Consider the following 18,496-nt stretch of genomic DNA (forward strand, 5'->3'; position numbering starts at 1 on the left):
CACTTCACTCTATTGAAGGCTATTCTTATAGGAAGCACAGTGTCATGGTTGAGAGGTCAAGCTCTAAGACCAATAGGTTTGAGACCAAATCCCAACTTTACCACTTACCAATGGTTCTCCCAGTGTGATCCCTGGAGCAGTAGCATCACTTGGAAACTTGTTAGAGATGTAACTTCTTGGGCCCCACCCCAGTTGGACTGAATCAGAAACTCTAGGAGTGGAACCCAGCCATTTGGGTTTTAAGAAGCCCTCTAGTAGATTCTAATGCAGGCTCCAGTGTGAACCACTGCCACTTAGTAGTGAATGACCTTGTGCAGATTCACAACTTCTCTAAACCTTCATTTCCTCATCTGTGAAATACTAAAACTACTAATCACACAGAGTTGTGATAGTGAAATGACATGATACATATAAAGATCTTAATACATAGTAAGTACTTAATAAGTATCCATTATTATTGTTAAGCAAACTGTTCTTCATTCCATGGATTCTCTTAAGTTTGGTTTGTTTGTTTGTTTTTTGTTTTTTGTTTTTTTGTTTTCTGCAATGGCAACTAGAAACCATAGAGTTATGCCATGTTATTTTATTTTATATTATTATTATTATTATTATTATTATTATTTGAGACAGAGCCTCACTCTGTCACCCAGGCTGGAGTGCAATGGTGTGATCTCGGCTCACTGCAACCTCCACCTTCTGGATTCAAGTGATTCTCTCACCTCAGCCTCCCGAGTAGCTGGGATTACAGGTGCCTGCCACCACGCCTGGCTAATTTTTGTATTTTCAGTAGAGATGGGGTTTCACCATGTTGGTCAGGCTGGTCTGGAACTCCTGACCTCAAGTGATTTGCCCACCTCAGCCTCCCAAAGTGCTGGGATTACAGGCATGAGCCACCGCGCCCGGCCGAGTTATGCCATGTTAAATGGCTTAAAGTTTACCTGTTCAACTAGTCTTATTTTTCACCCCATTCCAATCAACTAAAACAACACTCATTCCTACACAGCTCTCTATTTCTGTCTTCACTATTCCTCTTCCACCTGTCTGCAATACCTTTGCATCTTCTGCCCACACAGTCCAAATCTTAGTTCTTCTAAAAGGTCTGTTCTGCTCCCTCCCGGAAGTCTTGCGTGATTACTCAGGCCAAATGAATCTGCCATTCTCTAAGAATCAATTACCATCTGTGTTGCAGGTTTTAACCCCTAAGCACCTGCACACATGCTACTAATGTTTTTTATTTCACATCTAGTTGTCTTGTCTCTTGAAAAACAGATGGTACCTTATAATTCTTTCCAAATCTCTTCCCTATCCATCCTCTGGCATAATGCTAAAGGAATGAATGAATGAACAAACTTCTATAGCACAACCCACTCTTTTCAAGGCACACTAGAAACTTTTTTAAAAAAAATGCATACTTTTAAGAATGGTAATAATTATAGTAGCTTAGGTTTGTATATGCCTTCATGGTTTTAAAAATGCTTTGGTACTTTCGATGAATCTAGTTATCACAGAAACCTTGTGAGGTAGGTATTGTTGTCCCTGTTTTAAGGAAACAGATTCAGATCTTTCTAATGACTTGCCCAAGGCTGTAGAACTAACAAGTGACAGAGCTGGGGCTCAAACTCCCTGTATTCTGATGCATCTTTTTCTTGGCTCCTTTGGTTGGTCTGGTTTATCACTGCTAGTGTTTACCCTTCTTTACCCTTGCACTGTGTTATAATCTCTAAGTTTAACTCTCTGCTTGAAAGCAAGTGCTGCACAAATAATGATGGGCCTTTCTGATACTTTTTTTTTTTTTTTGAGATGGAGTCTTGCTCTGTTGCCCAGGCTGGAGTGCAATGGTGCGATCTCGGCTCACTGCAATCTCCACCTTCCGGGTTCAAGCAGTCCTCCCACCTCAGCCTCCCAAAGTAAGTAGCTGGTACTACAGGTGTGCACCAGCACACCTGGCTAATTTTGTATTTTTAGTAGAGATGGGGTTTCGCCATGTTGGCCAGGCTGGTCTCGAACTCCTGACCTCAAGGTGATCCACCCACCTCAGCCTCCCAAAGTGCTGGGATCATAGGCGTGAGCCACCACGCCCGGCCCCTTTCTGATACTTTAAAATGTCAAGACAGGGCCCATTTAAGACAAAGAAGTACAGCCTCACCTGGTGTTCCTAAGCGGGCCTGAGCAATGGTCAGTTTTTCATGGGGTGCTTGACACTGGCAGTTGGTTTCATCAGCAAATGGGGCAGGTGCAGTCAGGGTCTAGAAGGGAGAAAAAGAAAGGGAATACAGTCTGACAAACTTTCCTTTGGCACTAACTTCCTCTGAAGTTGTATTCCTGTTGGCTACACAGGTATGATTAAGAAGTCAAATATATCCACTGAGTCTCAGAGAAATACTGTACTGTTAGACATAAAAATAGGGCATCATCACTGAAACCTTTTTGTTTGTTTTTTACTGATGCTTCAGAAATAACAAAAGCTCTTCAGTGTCTATTGTATGCCAGGTACTAGATGAGATACTCTGCTGTTATCTCTTTTAGGCTTCGCAGCCCCCCGTGATGAATAGATACTTCTATCCTTCTAGAGCATAGGATAATACTATCCCTATTTCACAAAAAGGAAACTGAGGCTCATTAGGGTTAAGAAATACGCAAAGTCATGCCCTTGGAAAGTCACAATGCCCAGCTTCGAACATTTCACAACCGAGGGCAGTCTTCAAACATTTAGACTCACCCACACCCAGGAGACTCGGCTGGAAAGAGTGCCATACTCAGAAGCGTGGCACGCCATCTCCTATATTTCACACACACCAGCTTGGCCAATGACAAACTCTGATGTCTCTTTCAATGCAAAGGCCAAAGCTGTTATCTGTGCCTTGGGAAGGCTTAAAAGCACAGCAATTTGGGCAGGCTGCAGATGACTTCTCCTGTGGTAGCTTCAACAGCGACTAGCGGCTAGAGGCCCTGCCCCAGGCAGCTTGGGCTGGGGCTCTGGGGAACGCTGTGAGAAAGATGTAGTCACTTGGAAGCCTGCCCAGAAAGTGGCCCTGCATTTTTTAGTCAGCCTCTTAAAATGAAAACCTCACTCTCTCCAGACAAAGCAAGCGGTGTTTTTGTAAACAAGGCAAATGCAATCCAGAGTTGTCCATTTGTAGTCTTTGAACTGTGCCGTGATTGCAGTCACCACTACAACATCTTTGTGATTTTTAAAGCTAAAGTGGATTAGTCATGGTAAACATTATCCACAGTGCTGTATCAATTGTTTCTTAGAGATGGAGACAGGTTAAGATGTGTTCCTTAACCTGGGGACACTATACTGAAGAATGATCCATACATTTGGACAGGGGCTGTGACTCACTTCTGCCATTTATTTATCCATTCACTCACTCATTCAAATAAGTGGCAGGCACTATCTTGGAATCTGGGGATAGAAGTAGGGATAAGACCAATAATCCCTGCCCTTGGGGAGCCCCCATTCTCTGCACTGACGAGAACCGATCCCTCCTCTGTCCCCATCCCCTCTCCCCATTGCAGTCCCTTCCACCCTAGAAGCTCAATGTTGTCTGGAAGCCTCCCAGTTATCTGAGATTTTCTTAGCCCTCACCCTCTCCTTCAGGGCTCTGGAAGCAAACCAAGACTTGGGACAAGGATTCAGGAAACTTGGGTTCACTATTCGTTCTTTTTCAGATACATTATGGCGACCTCATAGGCTATGGTAGACCACAGTGGCATTTGTAATGTAGCAAAGGGGTGCAGTGACAAGAACAAAAATTCTGTATCCACAAACCCCGGGTTCAGATCCCCTCTCCAGCACTTACTGGCCATGTACTTTAATTTGGCTCTTCTGGTTGAAAGGAACTGACACTCACTAACAGACACTCACTAACATTAGCTCAAAGGATGGAGGATTTCTTTTAAGACTACCCTGGAACTGAAACTGTGGAAAAGGAGGAAAGGGGCAGAATGTGGCCCCAGAGAGAGTGCTCTGCACCAACTTGGCTGCTCTCTGCACATGATCCTTTCTGTCCCACCCCCACTGACTCCATTTCCTTCCACTGCATTAAAGCCGCTGCTTGCTTTCCACTGCCCCACAGCTTCAGCTCTAATAGGCCGGCCCATCATGGCCTCCTCAGCCTCTCTTCACAACACTCATTTAACAACTTTCCATTGTGCCTTTCAGCCCTAGCCTCCTACCAACTTATTGACTCCTTCTATGTTTCCCAATTCAAATTCCTAAGGGAGAATCTGATTGGCCAAGTTCATCTTTTCAAATCAGGCCTTAACCAGGATTGGCTGGCGTTCGGTCAGGCGCCCACCCTGGGGCCCAACAGATGTGGTGAGGAAAGTCATGAGTGACCCACCACTACCACTGCAGGAGGAGCTATACTTGAGGCAGGAAATATTTTTGACTTTGTGTGCTTAAAAGCAAGTTCCTTAACTTATTTGAACCTCAGTTTCATCTATAAAATGGGCTATTCATCTTGCAAGGCTGTTGTGAAAAGCAGAGATAATATGTGTAACATACCTGGTACTTAATAAACTGTAGCTATTATTACTGCTATTATTATTCACTATTATATATAATATGATATAATAATAGATAATATAGTTACCCATAGAAACAAGCAAATTGACTCATTTTTATTTATTTTTTATTTATTTATTTATTTTGAGACGGAGTCTCACTCTTTCTCCCAGGTTGGAGTGCAGTGGTGCGATCTCACCTCACTGCCACATCCGTCTCCTGGGTTCAAGTGATTCTCCTGCCTCAGCCTCCCAAGTAGCTGGGACTACAGGTATGCACCACCACACCTGGCTGCAAATTGACTTATGAATGGACTTTTAGCACACAACCCAAATGGATAAATGGATTGGCAAGTGGGATTAGCTTACATTAATGATTCATTACCTTTTAATATATGTGGGCAATGAACCTTTTTCACATGACCTAAAATAAATTACTATTTGGAGATCTTGTATGTGCTACTCACAAAGTTTATTAAAGAGGAGATAAGGTGTTGCCATTTTCCAAGAATGGTGTGTTCTTGAGGGTGTGAAATCTGGTAATTAAAACAGAGATAGGGAACGTTGTAAAGCAACAATAGTTACTCAAAGGGGAAGAAAAGGTTTATATGCACCATGCATTTTGTTCTTAATTATTATGGCCTAGAAGTAGGAAAGAAGGAGAAACAAAGAGATGGAAGGCAGAGAGAATTCCTAAGTGTGTGAATGTGTTTGTGTTTGCATGTGTGCACAGGTGACTATCTTTAACAGCAGTTGATATGGAGAAGAGCTATTTCTTGTTATGTATAAAGCAATGTGCTCAGAATGGGGAGAATGCAAAAATAAATGAGCCACAGCCTTGCTGTCCAGAACATTGCCTTCTAAAGCACAGCAGGGTACTTCTTGAGTTGATCAAGCTCTGCATTCAGGAAGACTTTGGTTAAGGCCCAGCTACTACCAACCAGCCCTGTGACCTGAGACAATGTTTTTTCAGTCCAAACACCCCAGATTACAATTAAAAAAAAACTCCTTCTCTGAGCCAGAACAAATCATTTGCTTTATAAAAAATTCTATGCTCCTTAGGTTCTGTCTCTTCCATATACCAGAGGCAGATCAACTTCAGGACAATGTGAGTAAGATAGAGGCTTCTGGGAGGGGCAGGAACTGAACTAACTTCACCATTTGCCAAAGCTGAGATGCTTCCAGGGATCCTCTGGTGTAGACCCTACATAAAACTAAGGCCTGATAACATAAGGTAATAGCTAAATCTTTGAGTACCTACTTAGTGCCATGTATCCATCGATATACTAAGCACTTTAAATGTATTTGCTCATTTAATTTGTACAACACCTCTGTGAGGTAGATATTATCTTCACTGAACCAGTCTTCAAGGTGACACCAAGTGACAGCAAGAAGCAACAGCAGTGGTAGATCCCTCAAACTCAGTTACCTTTTTGGCTCCCTGTGAGCTGAGGAAACCCTCAGGATTTTTAGACTATAGGGATGGAAAAACCTCGAAAAGGGGATACATGATTTCCTGACAGAGAAGGGGTAACTCAAACAATTAACTGAAGAAATAAAAGCATATGGGGCCGGGCGCGGTGGCTCACGCCTGTAATCCCAGCACTTTGGGAGGCCGAGGCGGGTGGATCACGAGGTCAGGAGATCGAGACCATCCTGGCTAACACGGTGAAACCCCGCCTCTACTAAAAATACTAAAAATTAGCCGGGCGTGGTGGCGGGCGCCTGTAGTCCCAGCTACTCGGGAGGCTGAGGCAGGAGAATGGCGTGAACCCAGGAGGCGGAGCTTGTAGTGAGCCGAGATCGCGCCACTGCACTCCAGCCTGGGCGACAGAGCGAGACTCCGTCTCAAAAAAAAAAAAAAAAAAAAGCATGTAACCATATTTTTGGCCAGACTTAGCGAAGTAGGTCAAATGACTTGCTTGTAGTTATTTGCAAGCCTCAGGTTAGACTTTAAATGAGCCAGATCACATTTTGTAGTGTTTATTAGCACATGATATATGTTTAATATGATGCTAGGGGTTTGGAGGATAGAGAAATGGAGGAGAGAGATAAGAAACGCAGGAACAGAATTGGCTTTGCAGCAGCAATCTTCTAAAGTGAAGAATGACCGTTTTAGAATGGGAGAAGGTATTCGTTTGAAAGGGCATGTTCATGTTCAGTTTTCAATAACGTCAGATTTGGGGAAAACCACTACTCTTTTGAGCATGAAAATCATAGAAACTAAGCTTCTGAACTTGTGAAGATCACAGAAGACAGACTATGCCCTTCTAGAGAGCCATATTCCAAATTTGGGGTTTGGTTGGCACATGAGATTTCTCTCTCTCTCTCTCTCTCTCTCTCTCTCTCTCTCTCTCTCTCTCTATATATATATATATATATATATATATATATATATATAACTTTAAATTCTAGGGTACATGTGCACAACGTGTTTAGCAGAAGACAGCAAGGATCATAAAGGGTTAAGAAGCCCTGGCCCAGTGCCCTGGACCTCACATATGCAAGGGCCTTGCCAGACCACAGACTTGGAGCTAGGTTGCAATAAAACTTCTTTCTACCTAATGGAAGATTTCAGAATACTCAGTCATTACAAGGTGAATATGTTACCCATTTGTCACATAAGTTCTGGTTATATAAACTATGCCATAGAATCATACCAAAGCCACATTTCATCAGGCTTTTAAAGAAGACATTATATGTTGGGCATTTCATGTATAGAATCTCTTCAGTTGGACATTGTCAAATATTTACTTAAAACAAAAGCTATTAGGTACTGGACAATGGACAATGCAAATATTACTTAAGTGCAAAAGAAATGGTTGCTAGAACCTGCACTTATGCAATGTACATCGCTGACTGACAACTGGACCAATCAGACAACAAGCTAATCAACCAATCAGAACTTAGCACAGTACTGCTGATGGTGATAGGCCAACCGCAGAGTTGCTTGTTTAAGCTAAGCTATACTTTTTTTTTTTTTTTTTGAGACAGAGTCTTGCTCTGTCGCCCAGGCTGGAGTGCAGTGGCGCAATCTCTGCTCACTGCAAGCTCCACCTCCCAGGTTCATGCCTTTCTCCTGCCTCAGCCTCCCAAGTAGCTGGGACTACAGGAGCCCGCCACCACACCCGGCTAATTTTTTGTATTTTTAGTAGAGACAGGGTTTCACTGTGTTAACCAGGATGGTCTTGATCTCCTGACCTCGTGATCCGCCCGCCTCGGCCTCCCAAAGTGCTGGGATTACAGGCACGAGCCACCGCGCCCGGCCAAGCTAAGCTATTCTTAACTCCAGTGGGGCAATCCCGTCAGACAGGCCTGAGTTCAAATCCTACCTCCATTATTTAATATCCCTTTCCTATTTTTACATTTGAGTTTTAGCAAATTGCTGGTTCTTAACCTCTCAAGCCTTAGTATCCTTGTTTATGAAAGGAGGATAAGCTGTTGTGAGGATTAACTAAAAGAATGTGTGGGTAATAAATATCTTCCCTTTTGCCTCTCCAGAATCCACTCTCTTTCTACCCTTCTCTATGCTTTTCCTCTACTCTTTTCTGTATGGCTTCCCCAATGGACTGCACCAATGGGATCTCTGCCTCCTGCTTCCAGTTGGTTGGGAAGCATGCAAAACAGTGGAGGTCAGGACAAGAGTGAGCTCAGGGTATTTGTCTGCCTGGCTTCCTCTCTGCTAGGAAGCAGTGTGTTGGTTCTGTCCTTTTACCAAAATTCACAGCTTCTGTGAGGGGGTCCTCTTTATAGAGCTGTCTGTGTGAGGTTCTGGTAACCACACTCACCCCTTGCCCCTACCAGCCTGGGGGATGGCAATCCCCCATTGTTTCTAGGCCAAGGATACTATACTATTCCTTGAGGTTTCCTTAAACCCTGCCCATACCTTTGTAAGTATTACCTTTATTAAACTCTCTTTCAATTTCACCTTTAGAGTGAGCCATCTGTGTCTTGACAGAGCCTTGGTTAATACCATCTCTATAACAGTTTGTCAGGCTCAAACATTAGCTAGAAAATGCTGATGAGGTATGTTAGAAGCACAGAGATCAATTGAAAAGTGAATTACCCAGAGTAACTAAAGTTATAACCATCTCAAGAATGTCTCTAGTAGAAAAGAATTTTACAAAGACAGAACATTTTAATCAGGATATGCAAAAAAAGATAAGAACAGGACTTCAGAAAGAATCTACTTCTTCCAGGTGGGCCTTTTGCTGTGAAACTCATCAGCTTTAGAACCACAAAATCAGAATTACAAAAAGACATCACAAAATCTAATCCAGCAGCCTCATACTGTTAGGTTTATATTTACTTGTTTCTGAACATATTTTTAAAACCTTATTTATTGTGGAGTCAGAATATTTTGTCTTTTGAAGATAGAGAGGACAGAAAAAAATAGATAATATAGTTAACCATGGGCCCAACACACACGAATCACTGGATTCTTAGACTGTGTCACTGATTATGTAGACTCTTAAATCAGGCAGCTGGTGCAAAGTCATCACCAATAAATGTCACTGGAGAGAAGAAAAAAGAGGCCCAGCATGTGGCTCAGCACCAAGAAATATCCATTTTTTTCATTTAGTTATGTATGGAATGTACATGTTATAAGTAACAGGCACCATTGAAAACAGCAAGACAGATACGTATGTACTGACAGGGAATTATATCTAAGACATTTTGTTGAATGCAAAAAGTAAGTCACAAAGCAATATGTATAATATGTATGCATACACGTTATCTAGTATGATGCCATTTATAGTAAAAAGAGAGAGAAGGGGGAAGAGAGAGAAAAAGAAGAAAAGAGAGAGGTAATTGTGTAGAAATAGTTTAGGGACGGGCGCGCGGTGGCTCATGCCTGTAATCCCAGCACTTTGGGAGGCCAAGGCAGGTGGATCGCCTGAGGTCAGGAGTTCAAGACCAGCCTGGCCAACATGGTGAAACCCTATTTCTACTAAAAATACAAAAATTAGCCGGGTCTGATGGCGCACACCTGTAATCCCAGCTACTTGGAAGGCTGAGGCAGGAGAATTGCTTGAACTTGGGAGGCGGAGGTTGCAGTGAGCTGAGATCATGCCACTGCACTCCAGCCTGGGTGACAAGAGTGAAACTCTGTCTCAAAAAAACAGAAAAAAGAAAAGAAAAAGAAATAGTTTAGAACTGTGCTAATATGGTAGCCATTAGTCACATGGGGCTATTTAAATTCAAATTATAATTAATTAAAATTAAATAAAATTAAAAGTAGTTTGTCATTCACATTAGCCACATTTCAGGTGCTCATTAACCCATGTGACTACTGGGTACTATACTGGGCAATGCAGATATAGAACATTTCTATCATCACAGAAAGTTCTACTGGACAGCACTGGACTTGAATGATACACATTGAATTGTTAATTGGGGTTACCTCTTGGGAAGGAGATAATATTTTGAGAGAAGAGATGAAGAGATTTCATTGTTTATTCCATATATGTCTGTCATTTTGTTTTATTTTTAAAATGAGAATGCATTCATGCAATGTTCATAATGCAAAAATAAATTTAAAGAAATATCTCCTCTCCTTTAAATTCAGAGATGCAGAAAATTTAATCAAGGCTCAGGTCTCCCAAATGTGGCAGGGGTGGGGCAGGGAGGTCTATATTAAGAAAAGAGGAGTATTTTGAAAAATAAAAACTATTATCCAGAAATTAACTGTTAAATGATATGATTTGCAGGTATATGGAATATTTAAAACTCATTTGAACTTTAAAAAATTTTTAAATTACTTTCATGGTATCTACCCGTAATTCATTTTTCTAACATCAGACAAACACTTTTTGAGTCCTTGCTGTGTGCCAGGCACTGTTCTAGCTTCTGAGGATACAACAGGGAACAAAACAAAACAAAAAATTTTGCCCTCATAACACTTAAAAATAATAAACAAGCAACAAAAAAGAACATAAAACATGTAGTATTTTAGTTAAAGGGTGATTAAGTGTTATAGAAAAAAATAAGGCAAGGAAAGGGAATAGGGAGTGTTGGGGGTATCACTGTAAATAGGATAGTCAGAGAAGTTGACGTATGTGTAAATATATAAAGGATCAAGTGAGCCATGTGGAGAAAGAGCATTCCTGGCAGAGAAAACAGTAAGGGCAAAGGCCATGAGGCACGAACATGCCTGGCTTCTTCCAGGAATAACTAGAAGGCCAGTATGCTTGGAGGAAGCGAGCAAAAAAGAAAAGATGTAGCCAGAGGTGAGACCAAAAGAAAGGAGATGAGAGGCACCCAGTCGTGTGAGCTTTTTAGGACACTGTAAAGACTGGCTTTCACTCTAGGGAGATGGGAGCCATCAGAGCGTTTCATTTTGTTTCGTTTTTGAGAGGGAGTCTCACTCTGTTGCCCAGGGTGGAGTGCAGTGGCGCAATCTCGGCTCACTACAACCTCTGCCTCCCGGGTTCAAGAGATTCTCCTGCCTCAGCCTCCCAGCTAGCTGGGACTACAGGCGTGCGCCACCACACCTGGCTAATTTTTGTATTTTAAGTAGAGACAGGGTTTCGCCATGCTGGTCTCGAACTCCTGACCTCAGGTGATCTACCTGCTTCAGCCTTCCAAAATGCTGGGCATCAGAGCGTTTTGAACAAGGCATGATAATGATCTGACTTAGCTTTAACAAGACCATCTGGCTAATGTGTTGAGAATAAACTGTAAGAGGTCAAAGGTAGAAACAAGAAAACCACTGAGGTGTCTGGTGTAATAATCAGGCAAAAGAAGACAGAGGCAGGGGTCAGGGTGATCGCAGTGGAGGTGGTAAGAAGTGGTCAGATTCTGGATAGATTTTGGATCCATAAAACTTGAAACAGATTGGATGTAGGGTGTGAAAGAATGAGAGGAATCAGGATAATTCCAAAGCTACTGGCCTGAAGAACTGGAAGGATGGCATTGCCATTCCCTAGGAGGGGTAAAACACTGGAAGAGTAGGTCTAGGGGTGGGAGGGACAACAAGGATAGGGAAATTAACAATTCCATTCTCACAGATTTGGTTTGACACACCTGTTAGATCTCCAAGTGGAGATGTCAGGTAGACAGTTGGATGTATAAGTCTGGTGTTTGGGAGAAAGGACTAAGCTAGAGATGCAGGTTTAGAAACTGACAGAGTATGTGATATATAAAGCCATTAGACTAGATTCACTCATTCAGCTAAGGGCATGGATGCAGGTAGAAGAGAGGTCCAGGTCACCAGATGAGGAAACATTGTATATTTAAGCTCCGTCTCTCCCTGCTATTAGGGAAGCTCTAAGAAAGCAAGGACTTTGTCTGTCTACTCATTGCTATATCCCTATTCCCCAGGGCAGTACCTGGCATATAGAAGGTCCTTAAGAATATTTGCTGAATGGGGGAATTTAAAGTCACAGGAGCGAGAATGATGATTGATAAAGACAAATACAGACTTTAAACTCAATAATAAAATACATATATTTGTCAATCTTTCATAGCTTTTTCTTATCATCATCATAATATATATTATAGAAAATGTGGGAAAGTTAAGAGAGGAAAATAAAAGTCACTAATAATTCTTTCTACTTCCCAGAGACAACCATAGTTAACTCCTTCTATATTTCATTTTAGGCTTTTTGGTATGACATATATACATATTAACAAGTTTGGAATCTTGCTGGATAGACAGTTTTTTTCACTCAATATATCATGATTATCTTATCATGTCACTTAAATAGTTTTCAACCTCACTAATTTTGATAGCTGTAAAACATTTCACTGAAAAAGAACCGTAATTTAAATACTTCTCTATCATTGAATATTAAATTATTTATACTTTACTAATATAAATAACATTCTAAACATAATTCTGAACCTCTGATTATTTCCTTATGATAGATGCCTAGAAACTGAATTACTTAGATCAGGGGTATGAACATTTTAAAGATAAATATTTGAAGAACATTTCAACATGTATTGGTAAATTGCCTCCTACAAAAGCTGTATCATTTATACTCACATTACAACGTATGAAAGCACCTATCTTGCTGCCATCTCACTGGCATTGAGTATTACCTTTGTCAATTTTATAGACCAAAAAATGGTAGCATGCTGTTTCAATTTGCATTATTTTGATTACAAAAAGATTGAACATTTTTCAAATGTTTATTGGCCATTTGTATTTTCTTCAGAGAATAATCTGTCCTTTGCCCATTTTTCTATTGTTGAGAATAAGTATCTCGAAGTTGGTTAAAACTAAAACAAGAGCACAGTTTAAAAATTATCTTAAATATCTTTTAAAAACACATTTTCCAGGCTGGGCTCAGTAGCTCACGCTTGTAATCCCAGCTCGTTGGGAGGCAGAGGCAGGCAGATCGCCTGAGTTCAGGAGTTCGAGAGCAGCCTGGGCAACATGGCGAAACCCTCTCTCTATGAAAAATTAGCTAGGCATGGTGGTGTACGCCTGTAGTCCCAGCTACTCTGGAGGCTGAGGTGGGAGGACCGCTTGGTCCCCAGAGGTCAAGCCTGCAGTAAGCTGTGATTGCATGCCACTGCACTCCAGCCTGGGTGAAAGAGTGAGACCCTGTCTCAAAAAAAAAAAAAAAAAAAAAACACGCGTTTTCCAACTTTATTTAGAGTTCCCACATAATAAGTTCATTTTTTAAACCAGTAAACCAGTGCCTGAATGCTCACATCTAGGTCAGCTTAGCACATACTGCCCTTTTGGTGATCAGAGATCAGAATTTTTATTATGCCCTGGAGATACAGGCTTCCTTAAAACACTGACCACTTACAAACCAAACTCCATCTCATGGGACCACTTTCCAACCTCACAGCAATGAGTGAATATCAAATAGCTAGAAGACTCATAGTACTATAAGTAAAGTCACATTTCATTGATTCTAAAATGTACATTTCTCCCCACATTTTAACATCTCTGAGAGTAGGAGGGATCTTACAATAGATATTATCTTAAAATCAGTGTTGGCCATTTTTTCACATTGTAACACCATTGAAATGGAAGTGCAACTTACCATGAATAGCCTCTTAGACTCATTAAATGCATAGCTGCTATTAACAATAGAAAACAATCTTTACCAAGATATAAAAATTCCACATTCTAAATAATTTTTTCTTAGGCAATTGAATTTAAGTTTATAGTGAACATCAATAACAATGTTATATCATATTCATATTCCACCTCCTTCCCCAAAGAACTTGAGGTGATTTTAAAAATAAAATTTGAAAGTTTAAAATAATAGTTGCAAGATCTCGGGTGAGGAGGAGAAATATGTTTTTTGATGCTTTTTGTTTGTTTGTTTGTTTTGTTTTGAGACAGAGTCTCGCTCTCTCTGTCACCCAGGCTGGAGTGCAGTGTCGCGATCTCAGCTCACTGCAACCTCCACCCCCCGGGTTCACGCGATTCTCCTGCCTCAGCCTCCCGAGTAGCTGGGACCACAGGTGCCCACCACCACGCCCGGCTAATTTTTTGTATTTTTGCTAGAGATGGGGTTTCACCGTGTCAGCCAGGATGGTCTCGATCTCCTGACCTCGTGATCCGCCTGCCTTGGCCTCCCAAAGTGCTGGGATTACAGGCATGAGCCACCATGCCCAGTCAAAATATGTTTGTTTTCTAAAGGTCAGGGGTGAAATGAGCCCAAAGAAATGCATATCACAGTCCTCTATATTTCAAAAAGGTAAGACTACAAAAATGGCTTTAAGCTCCCAGCAGTCACAGCAAAGAGGAAAACAAAGTTAATGTTGTCCTTAAGCACAAAGCAAAATAGCTATTGAGGAAAAAGCACAGCATTTTCCTGATGCTGAGTTCTGAGAGAAATTCCTCCCGTGGTGCCACCTTAAAGGGTATGCTGGGTGATACTGTAGTAACATCGGTACTGACACACTCAACAACAGCTCCCTAGTACAGAAAGTCCTGTTTTTGTTTGTTTGCTTGTTTTTGAGACGGAGTCTTGCATTGTTGCCCAGGCTGGAGTGCAGTGGCGCGATCTCAGCTCACTGCAAGCTCTGCCTCCTGGGTTCACGCCATTCTCCTGCCTCAGCCTCCCGAGTAGCTGGGATTACAGGTGCCCGCCACCACGCCTGGCTAATTTTTTGTACTTTTAGTAGAGACGGGGTTTCACCATGTTAGCCAGGATGGTCTTGATCTCCTGACCTCGTGATCCGCCTGCCTCGGCCTCCCAAAGTGCTGGTATTACAGGCGTGAGCCACCGCGCCTAGCCAGAAAGTCCTGTTTTTTTATGTTTGTCTCCATAGTGCCTTCCATGTAAGGCAGAACCCCAGCACCAAAAAGCGGTTCAGAAAAGCATTTTCTTCAAGGGGCCAAACGAATGTGCACCCTGAAAATACAGTTTTTTTCTCCCTGATGGTTGGATCCAATGGTAAGATTTAGAATGCCTAAACCAATGTTTTCTAATGTGGGATGGGCAAGACAATCCATTAGACAGCAACACTTGTGTTTATACCTCAGATCCTTGAATAACGTCATTTTGTTCAATGACCTTTCATTATAACGTGGATGAGAAAAAAAAATATTTTGGTTCCAGGTCAGGGCTACTGTCCGTGAAGCATTTTCGCATTCTCCCCATATCTGTGTGGGTTTTCTCTGGGTACTCTGGTTTCCTCCCACATCCCAAAGATGTACACAGCAGGTTAATAAGTGTCTTTAAATTGTCCCAATGTGGGCTGGGCGCTGTGGCTCACGCCTGTAATTCCAGCACTTTGGGAGGCCAAGGCGGGCGGATCACCTGAGGTCAGGAGTTTGAGGCCAGCCTGGCCAACATGGTGAAACCCTGTCTCTACTAAAATACAAAAATTAGCTGGGCACGGTGGCGCATGCCTGTAATCCCAGCTACTCGGGAGGGGGAGGTTGCAGTGAGCCGGGATTGCACCACTGCACTCCAGCCTGGGTGACAGAGCAAGACTCTGTCTCAAAAAAAAAAAAAAAAAATTGTCCCAGTGTTATGAATGTGGTGTGTGTGTGAGTGTGCCCTGCGATGGGATGGTGTCCTGTTCAGGTTTGGTTCCCACCAGGTGCCCTGAGGTGCCAGGATAGGGCCCAGTCACCCATTACCCTGAACTGGAATAAGCTGGTAAATAATTATCTTGTTTTTATTAGTCTTTCTTAAATGTATACATAGCTCACATGTATTTCAATGTTGAATGATACTAGCAGTGTTTTGGTCTTTATTTAGAAGTGTGGTGGTGTTGAAGTGGCTTCTTTCTCAGTATAGTTATTGATTTGTGGTGACATGCCTGAATCAGCCAAGTCTGTTCCTGCTCCAAAGAAGGGTGCCAAGAAGGTGGTGTGACCAAGAGCCAGAAGGATGGCAAGAATCACAAGCATAGCCACAAGGAAAGCTACTCTATCTACATTTACAAGGTACTGAAGCAGGTCCATCTCAACTCTGGCATCTCATCGAAGGCCATGGGCATCATGAACTCATTTGTCAATATCTTCAAGTGCATCATTCCTGATGCATTACAAGTACTCGACGATCACCTCCAGGGAGATCCATACAGCTTGTGCCTGCTGCCTAGGGAGATGGCCAATCACACTGTGTCTGACAACACCAAGGCCCTCACCAAGTACACCAGCTCCAAGTGAACAACTTCTACTTTCAAAAACCAAAGGCTCTTTTCAGAGCCACTTAAGCCAGGTACAGAAAGACAAATACTGCATGTTCTCACTCATAAGTGGGAGCTAAACAAGTTGATCATATGGAGGTAGAGAGTGGAATGATGGATACCACTATCATTGAGATAGTGGCTGGGAAGTGTGTGTGGGTGAGCGGGGCTAGGGATGAAGAGAGGTTGGTTACTGGGTACAAACATACAGTTAGATAGAAGGAATAAATTCTAACGTTTGATAGCAGAGTAGGATGATTATAGTTAACAACAATGTATTATATATTTCAAAATAGCTTGAAAAGTGGCCGGGCACGGTGGCTCACGCCTGTAATCCCGGCACTTTGGGAGGCCAAGGTGGGTGGATCACCTGAGGTCAGGAGTTCGAGACCAGCCTGACCAACATGGTGAAACCGGGTCTCTACTAAAAATACAAAAATGAGCTGGGTGTGGTGGCACATGCCTGTAATCCCAGCTACTCAGGAGGCTGAGGCAAGAGAATCGCTTGAACCTGGGAGGCGGAGGTTGCACTGAGCCAAGACCATACCACTGCACTCCAGCCTGGGCAACAGGGCAAGACTGTGTCTCAAAAAAAAAAAAAAAAAAAAAGCTAGAAAACAAGATTTGAAATGTTCTCAATACATAGAAATGATAAATACTCAAGGTGATGGACACCCTAAATACCCTGGCTTGATCATTACACATTCTATGCATGTAACAAAATTTCACATGTACCCCATTAAGTATATACAAATATAATGTAATCAGGCCGGGCGCGGTGGCTCACACCTGTAATCCCAGCACTTTGGGAGGCCGAGGAGGGCAGGCCACTTGAGGTCAGGAGTTCTACACCAGCCTGGCCAACATGGTGAACACCGTCTCTACTAAAAAATACAAAAATTAGCCGGGCGTCGTTACATGCGCCTGTAATCCCAGCTACTCCAGAGGCTGAGGTGAGAGAATCACTTGAACCTAGGAGATGGAGGTTGCAGTGAGCCGAGATCACACCATTGCACTCCAGCCTGGGCAACAGAGCGAGACTCCGTCTCAGTATATATATATATCAATAAAAAATTTTAAAAAGAAGTTTGGTGATGTTTTTGTGGCCAGAAATATGCCATACGAACTTAACTCTTGTTTACATAAATTAGCCTGTGTTAAAACTGGTTTCATTCTACATCATTTTGCTTAAAGTTACAGTTCCCAAGAACCTCTTGATAATGTTATGTGAGGACTTACTGTATTTATTTTTCATGTCAAAAAATAAGAAAAAAAAGCTTTACAAAAACCAAGAAAAATATCTATTTTTGTTTGCTTGTTTTGAGACAGGATCTCACTCTGTCACCCAAGTTGAAGTGCGGTGGCACCATCACCACTCACTGCGCCCTCGAACTCCTAAGTACAAGCGATCCTCTTGCGTCAGCCTCCTAGGACTACAGGCACATACCACCATGCTCATCTAATTAAAAAAAATTTTTTTGTAGAGATAGTGTCTTACTATGTTGCCCAGGATGGTCTGGAACTCCTAGGCTCAAGTGATCTTTCCACCTCAGTGTCCCGAAGTGTTGGAATTACAGGCATGAGCCATGACGCCTGGCCTTCTAATTCTGATATATGGGTTTACACTGGTGCCCCATTTCTGTCCACATCAAATACATGAGGTATCCTAAAGGGAATGTGAAAGTTGGGTGGCCTCCATCGCCTGACATTTTTTCATTTGCTTTCAGCTTATTGCAATATACTGCAGTTCACCTGAGCCTAGATAAAGGTATTTGTGGATTATATTATCTAGTTTTAACTAAACCAATGCACATAAATCAGCAGGTGGCTTAAAACATTTCCTGCAGGCCGTGCGCGGTGGCTCACGCCTGTAATCCCAGCACTTTGAGAGGCTGAGGCAGGTGGATCACGAGGTTAGGAGTTCAAGACCAGCCTGACCAACATGGTGAAACCCCGTCTCTACTAAAAATACAAAAATTAGCCAGGCATGATGGTGCATGCCTGTAGTCCCAGCTACTTGGGAGGCTGAGGCAAGAGAATCGCTTGTACTGAGCCAAGATCACACCACCGCACTCCAGGCTGGGGACAGAGTGAGACTCCATCTCAAAAACAAACAAACAACAACAACAACAACAACAAAAACATTTCCTGCAATGAAATAGGAAAGCAAAGATAATGCAAACACAAGTGAACAACAAGAAAATGGCAGAGCTGACCCTTCTACTCCCTGTATAAAAGTTCTGCAGCCACCACATTATCAGGTACCAACCACAACAACCCAATCTGATCTGACAAGAAGATAGCTGAATTGAAAATTATCTCACAGAAGACCATTAGAAATATCTGCTACCAATAACATTAAATATCACCT

The 18,496-nt window shown here is 42.2% G+C and overlaps 1 protein-coding gene across 3 annotated transcripts in view; it reads right to left on the bottom strand.

The window, feature by feature from the left end:
* Positions 1 to 18,496, bottom strand: part of PCYT1B (phosphate cytidylyltransferase 1B, choline) — a 112,886-nt gene that overhangs the window by 56,588 nt on the left and 37,802 nt on the right. For all 3 annotated transcript variants that reach the window (XM_004063925.4, XM_004063924.4, XM_019019509.3), the window contains exon 2: positions 2,147 to 2,246. In XM_004063925.4, the coding sequence (XP_004063973.1) occupies positions 2,147 to 2,246 (100 nt within the window). The remainder of the gene's footprint in view (positions 1 to 2,146; positions 2,247 to 18,496) is intronic.

The sequence above is a fragment of the Gorilla gorilla genome, chromosome X (genome assembly GCF_029281585.2).
Source record: "Gorilla gorilla gorilla isolate KB3781 chromosome X, NHGRI_mGorGor1-v2.1_pri, whole genome shotgun sequence".
Lineage (NCBI taxonomy): Eukaryota > Metazoa > Chordata > Mammalia > Primates > Hominidae > Gorilla > Gorilla gorilla.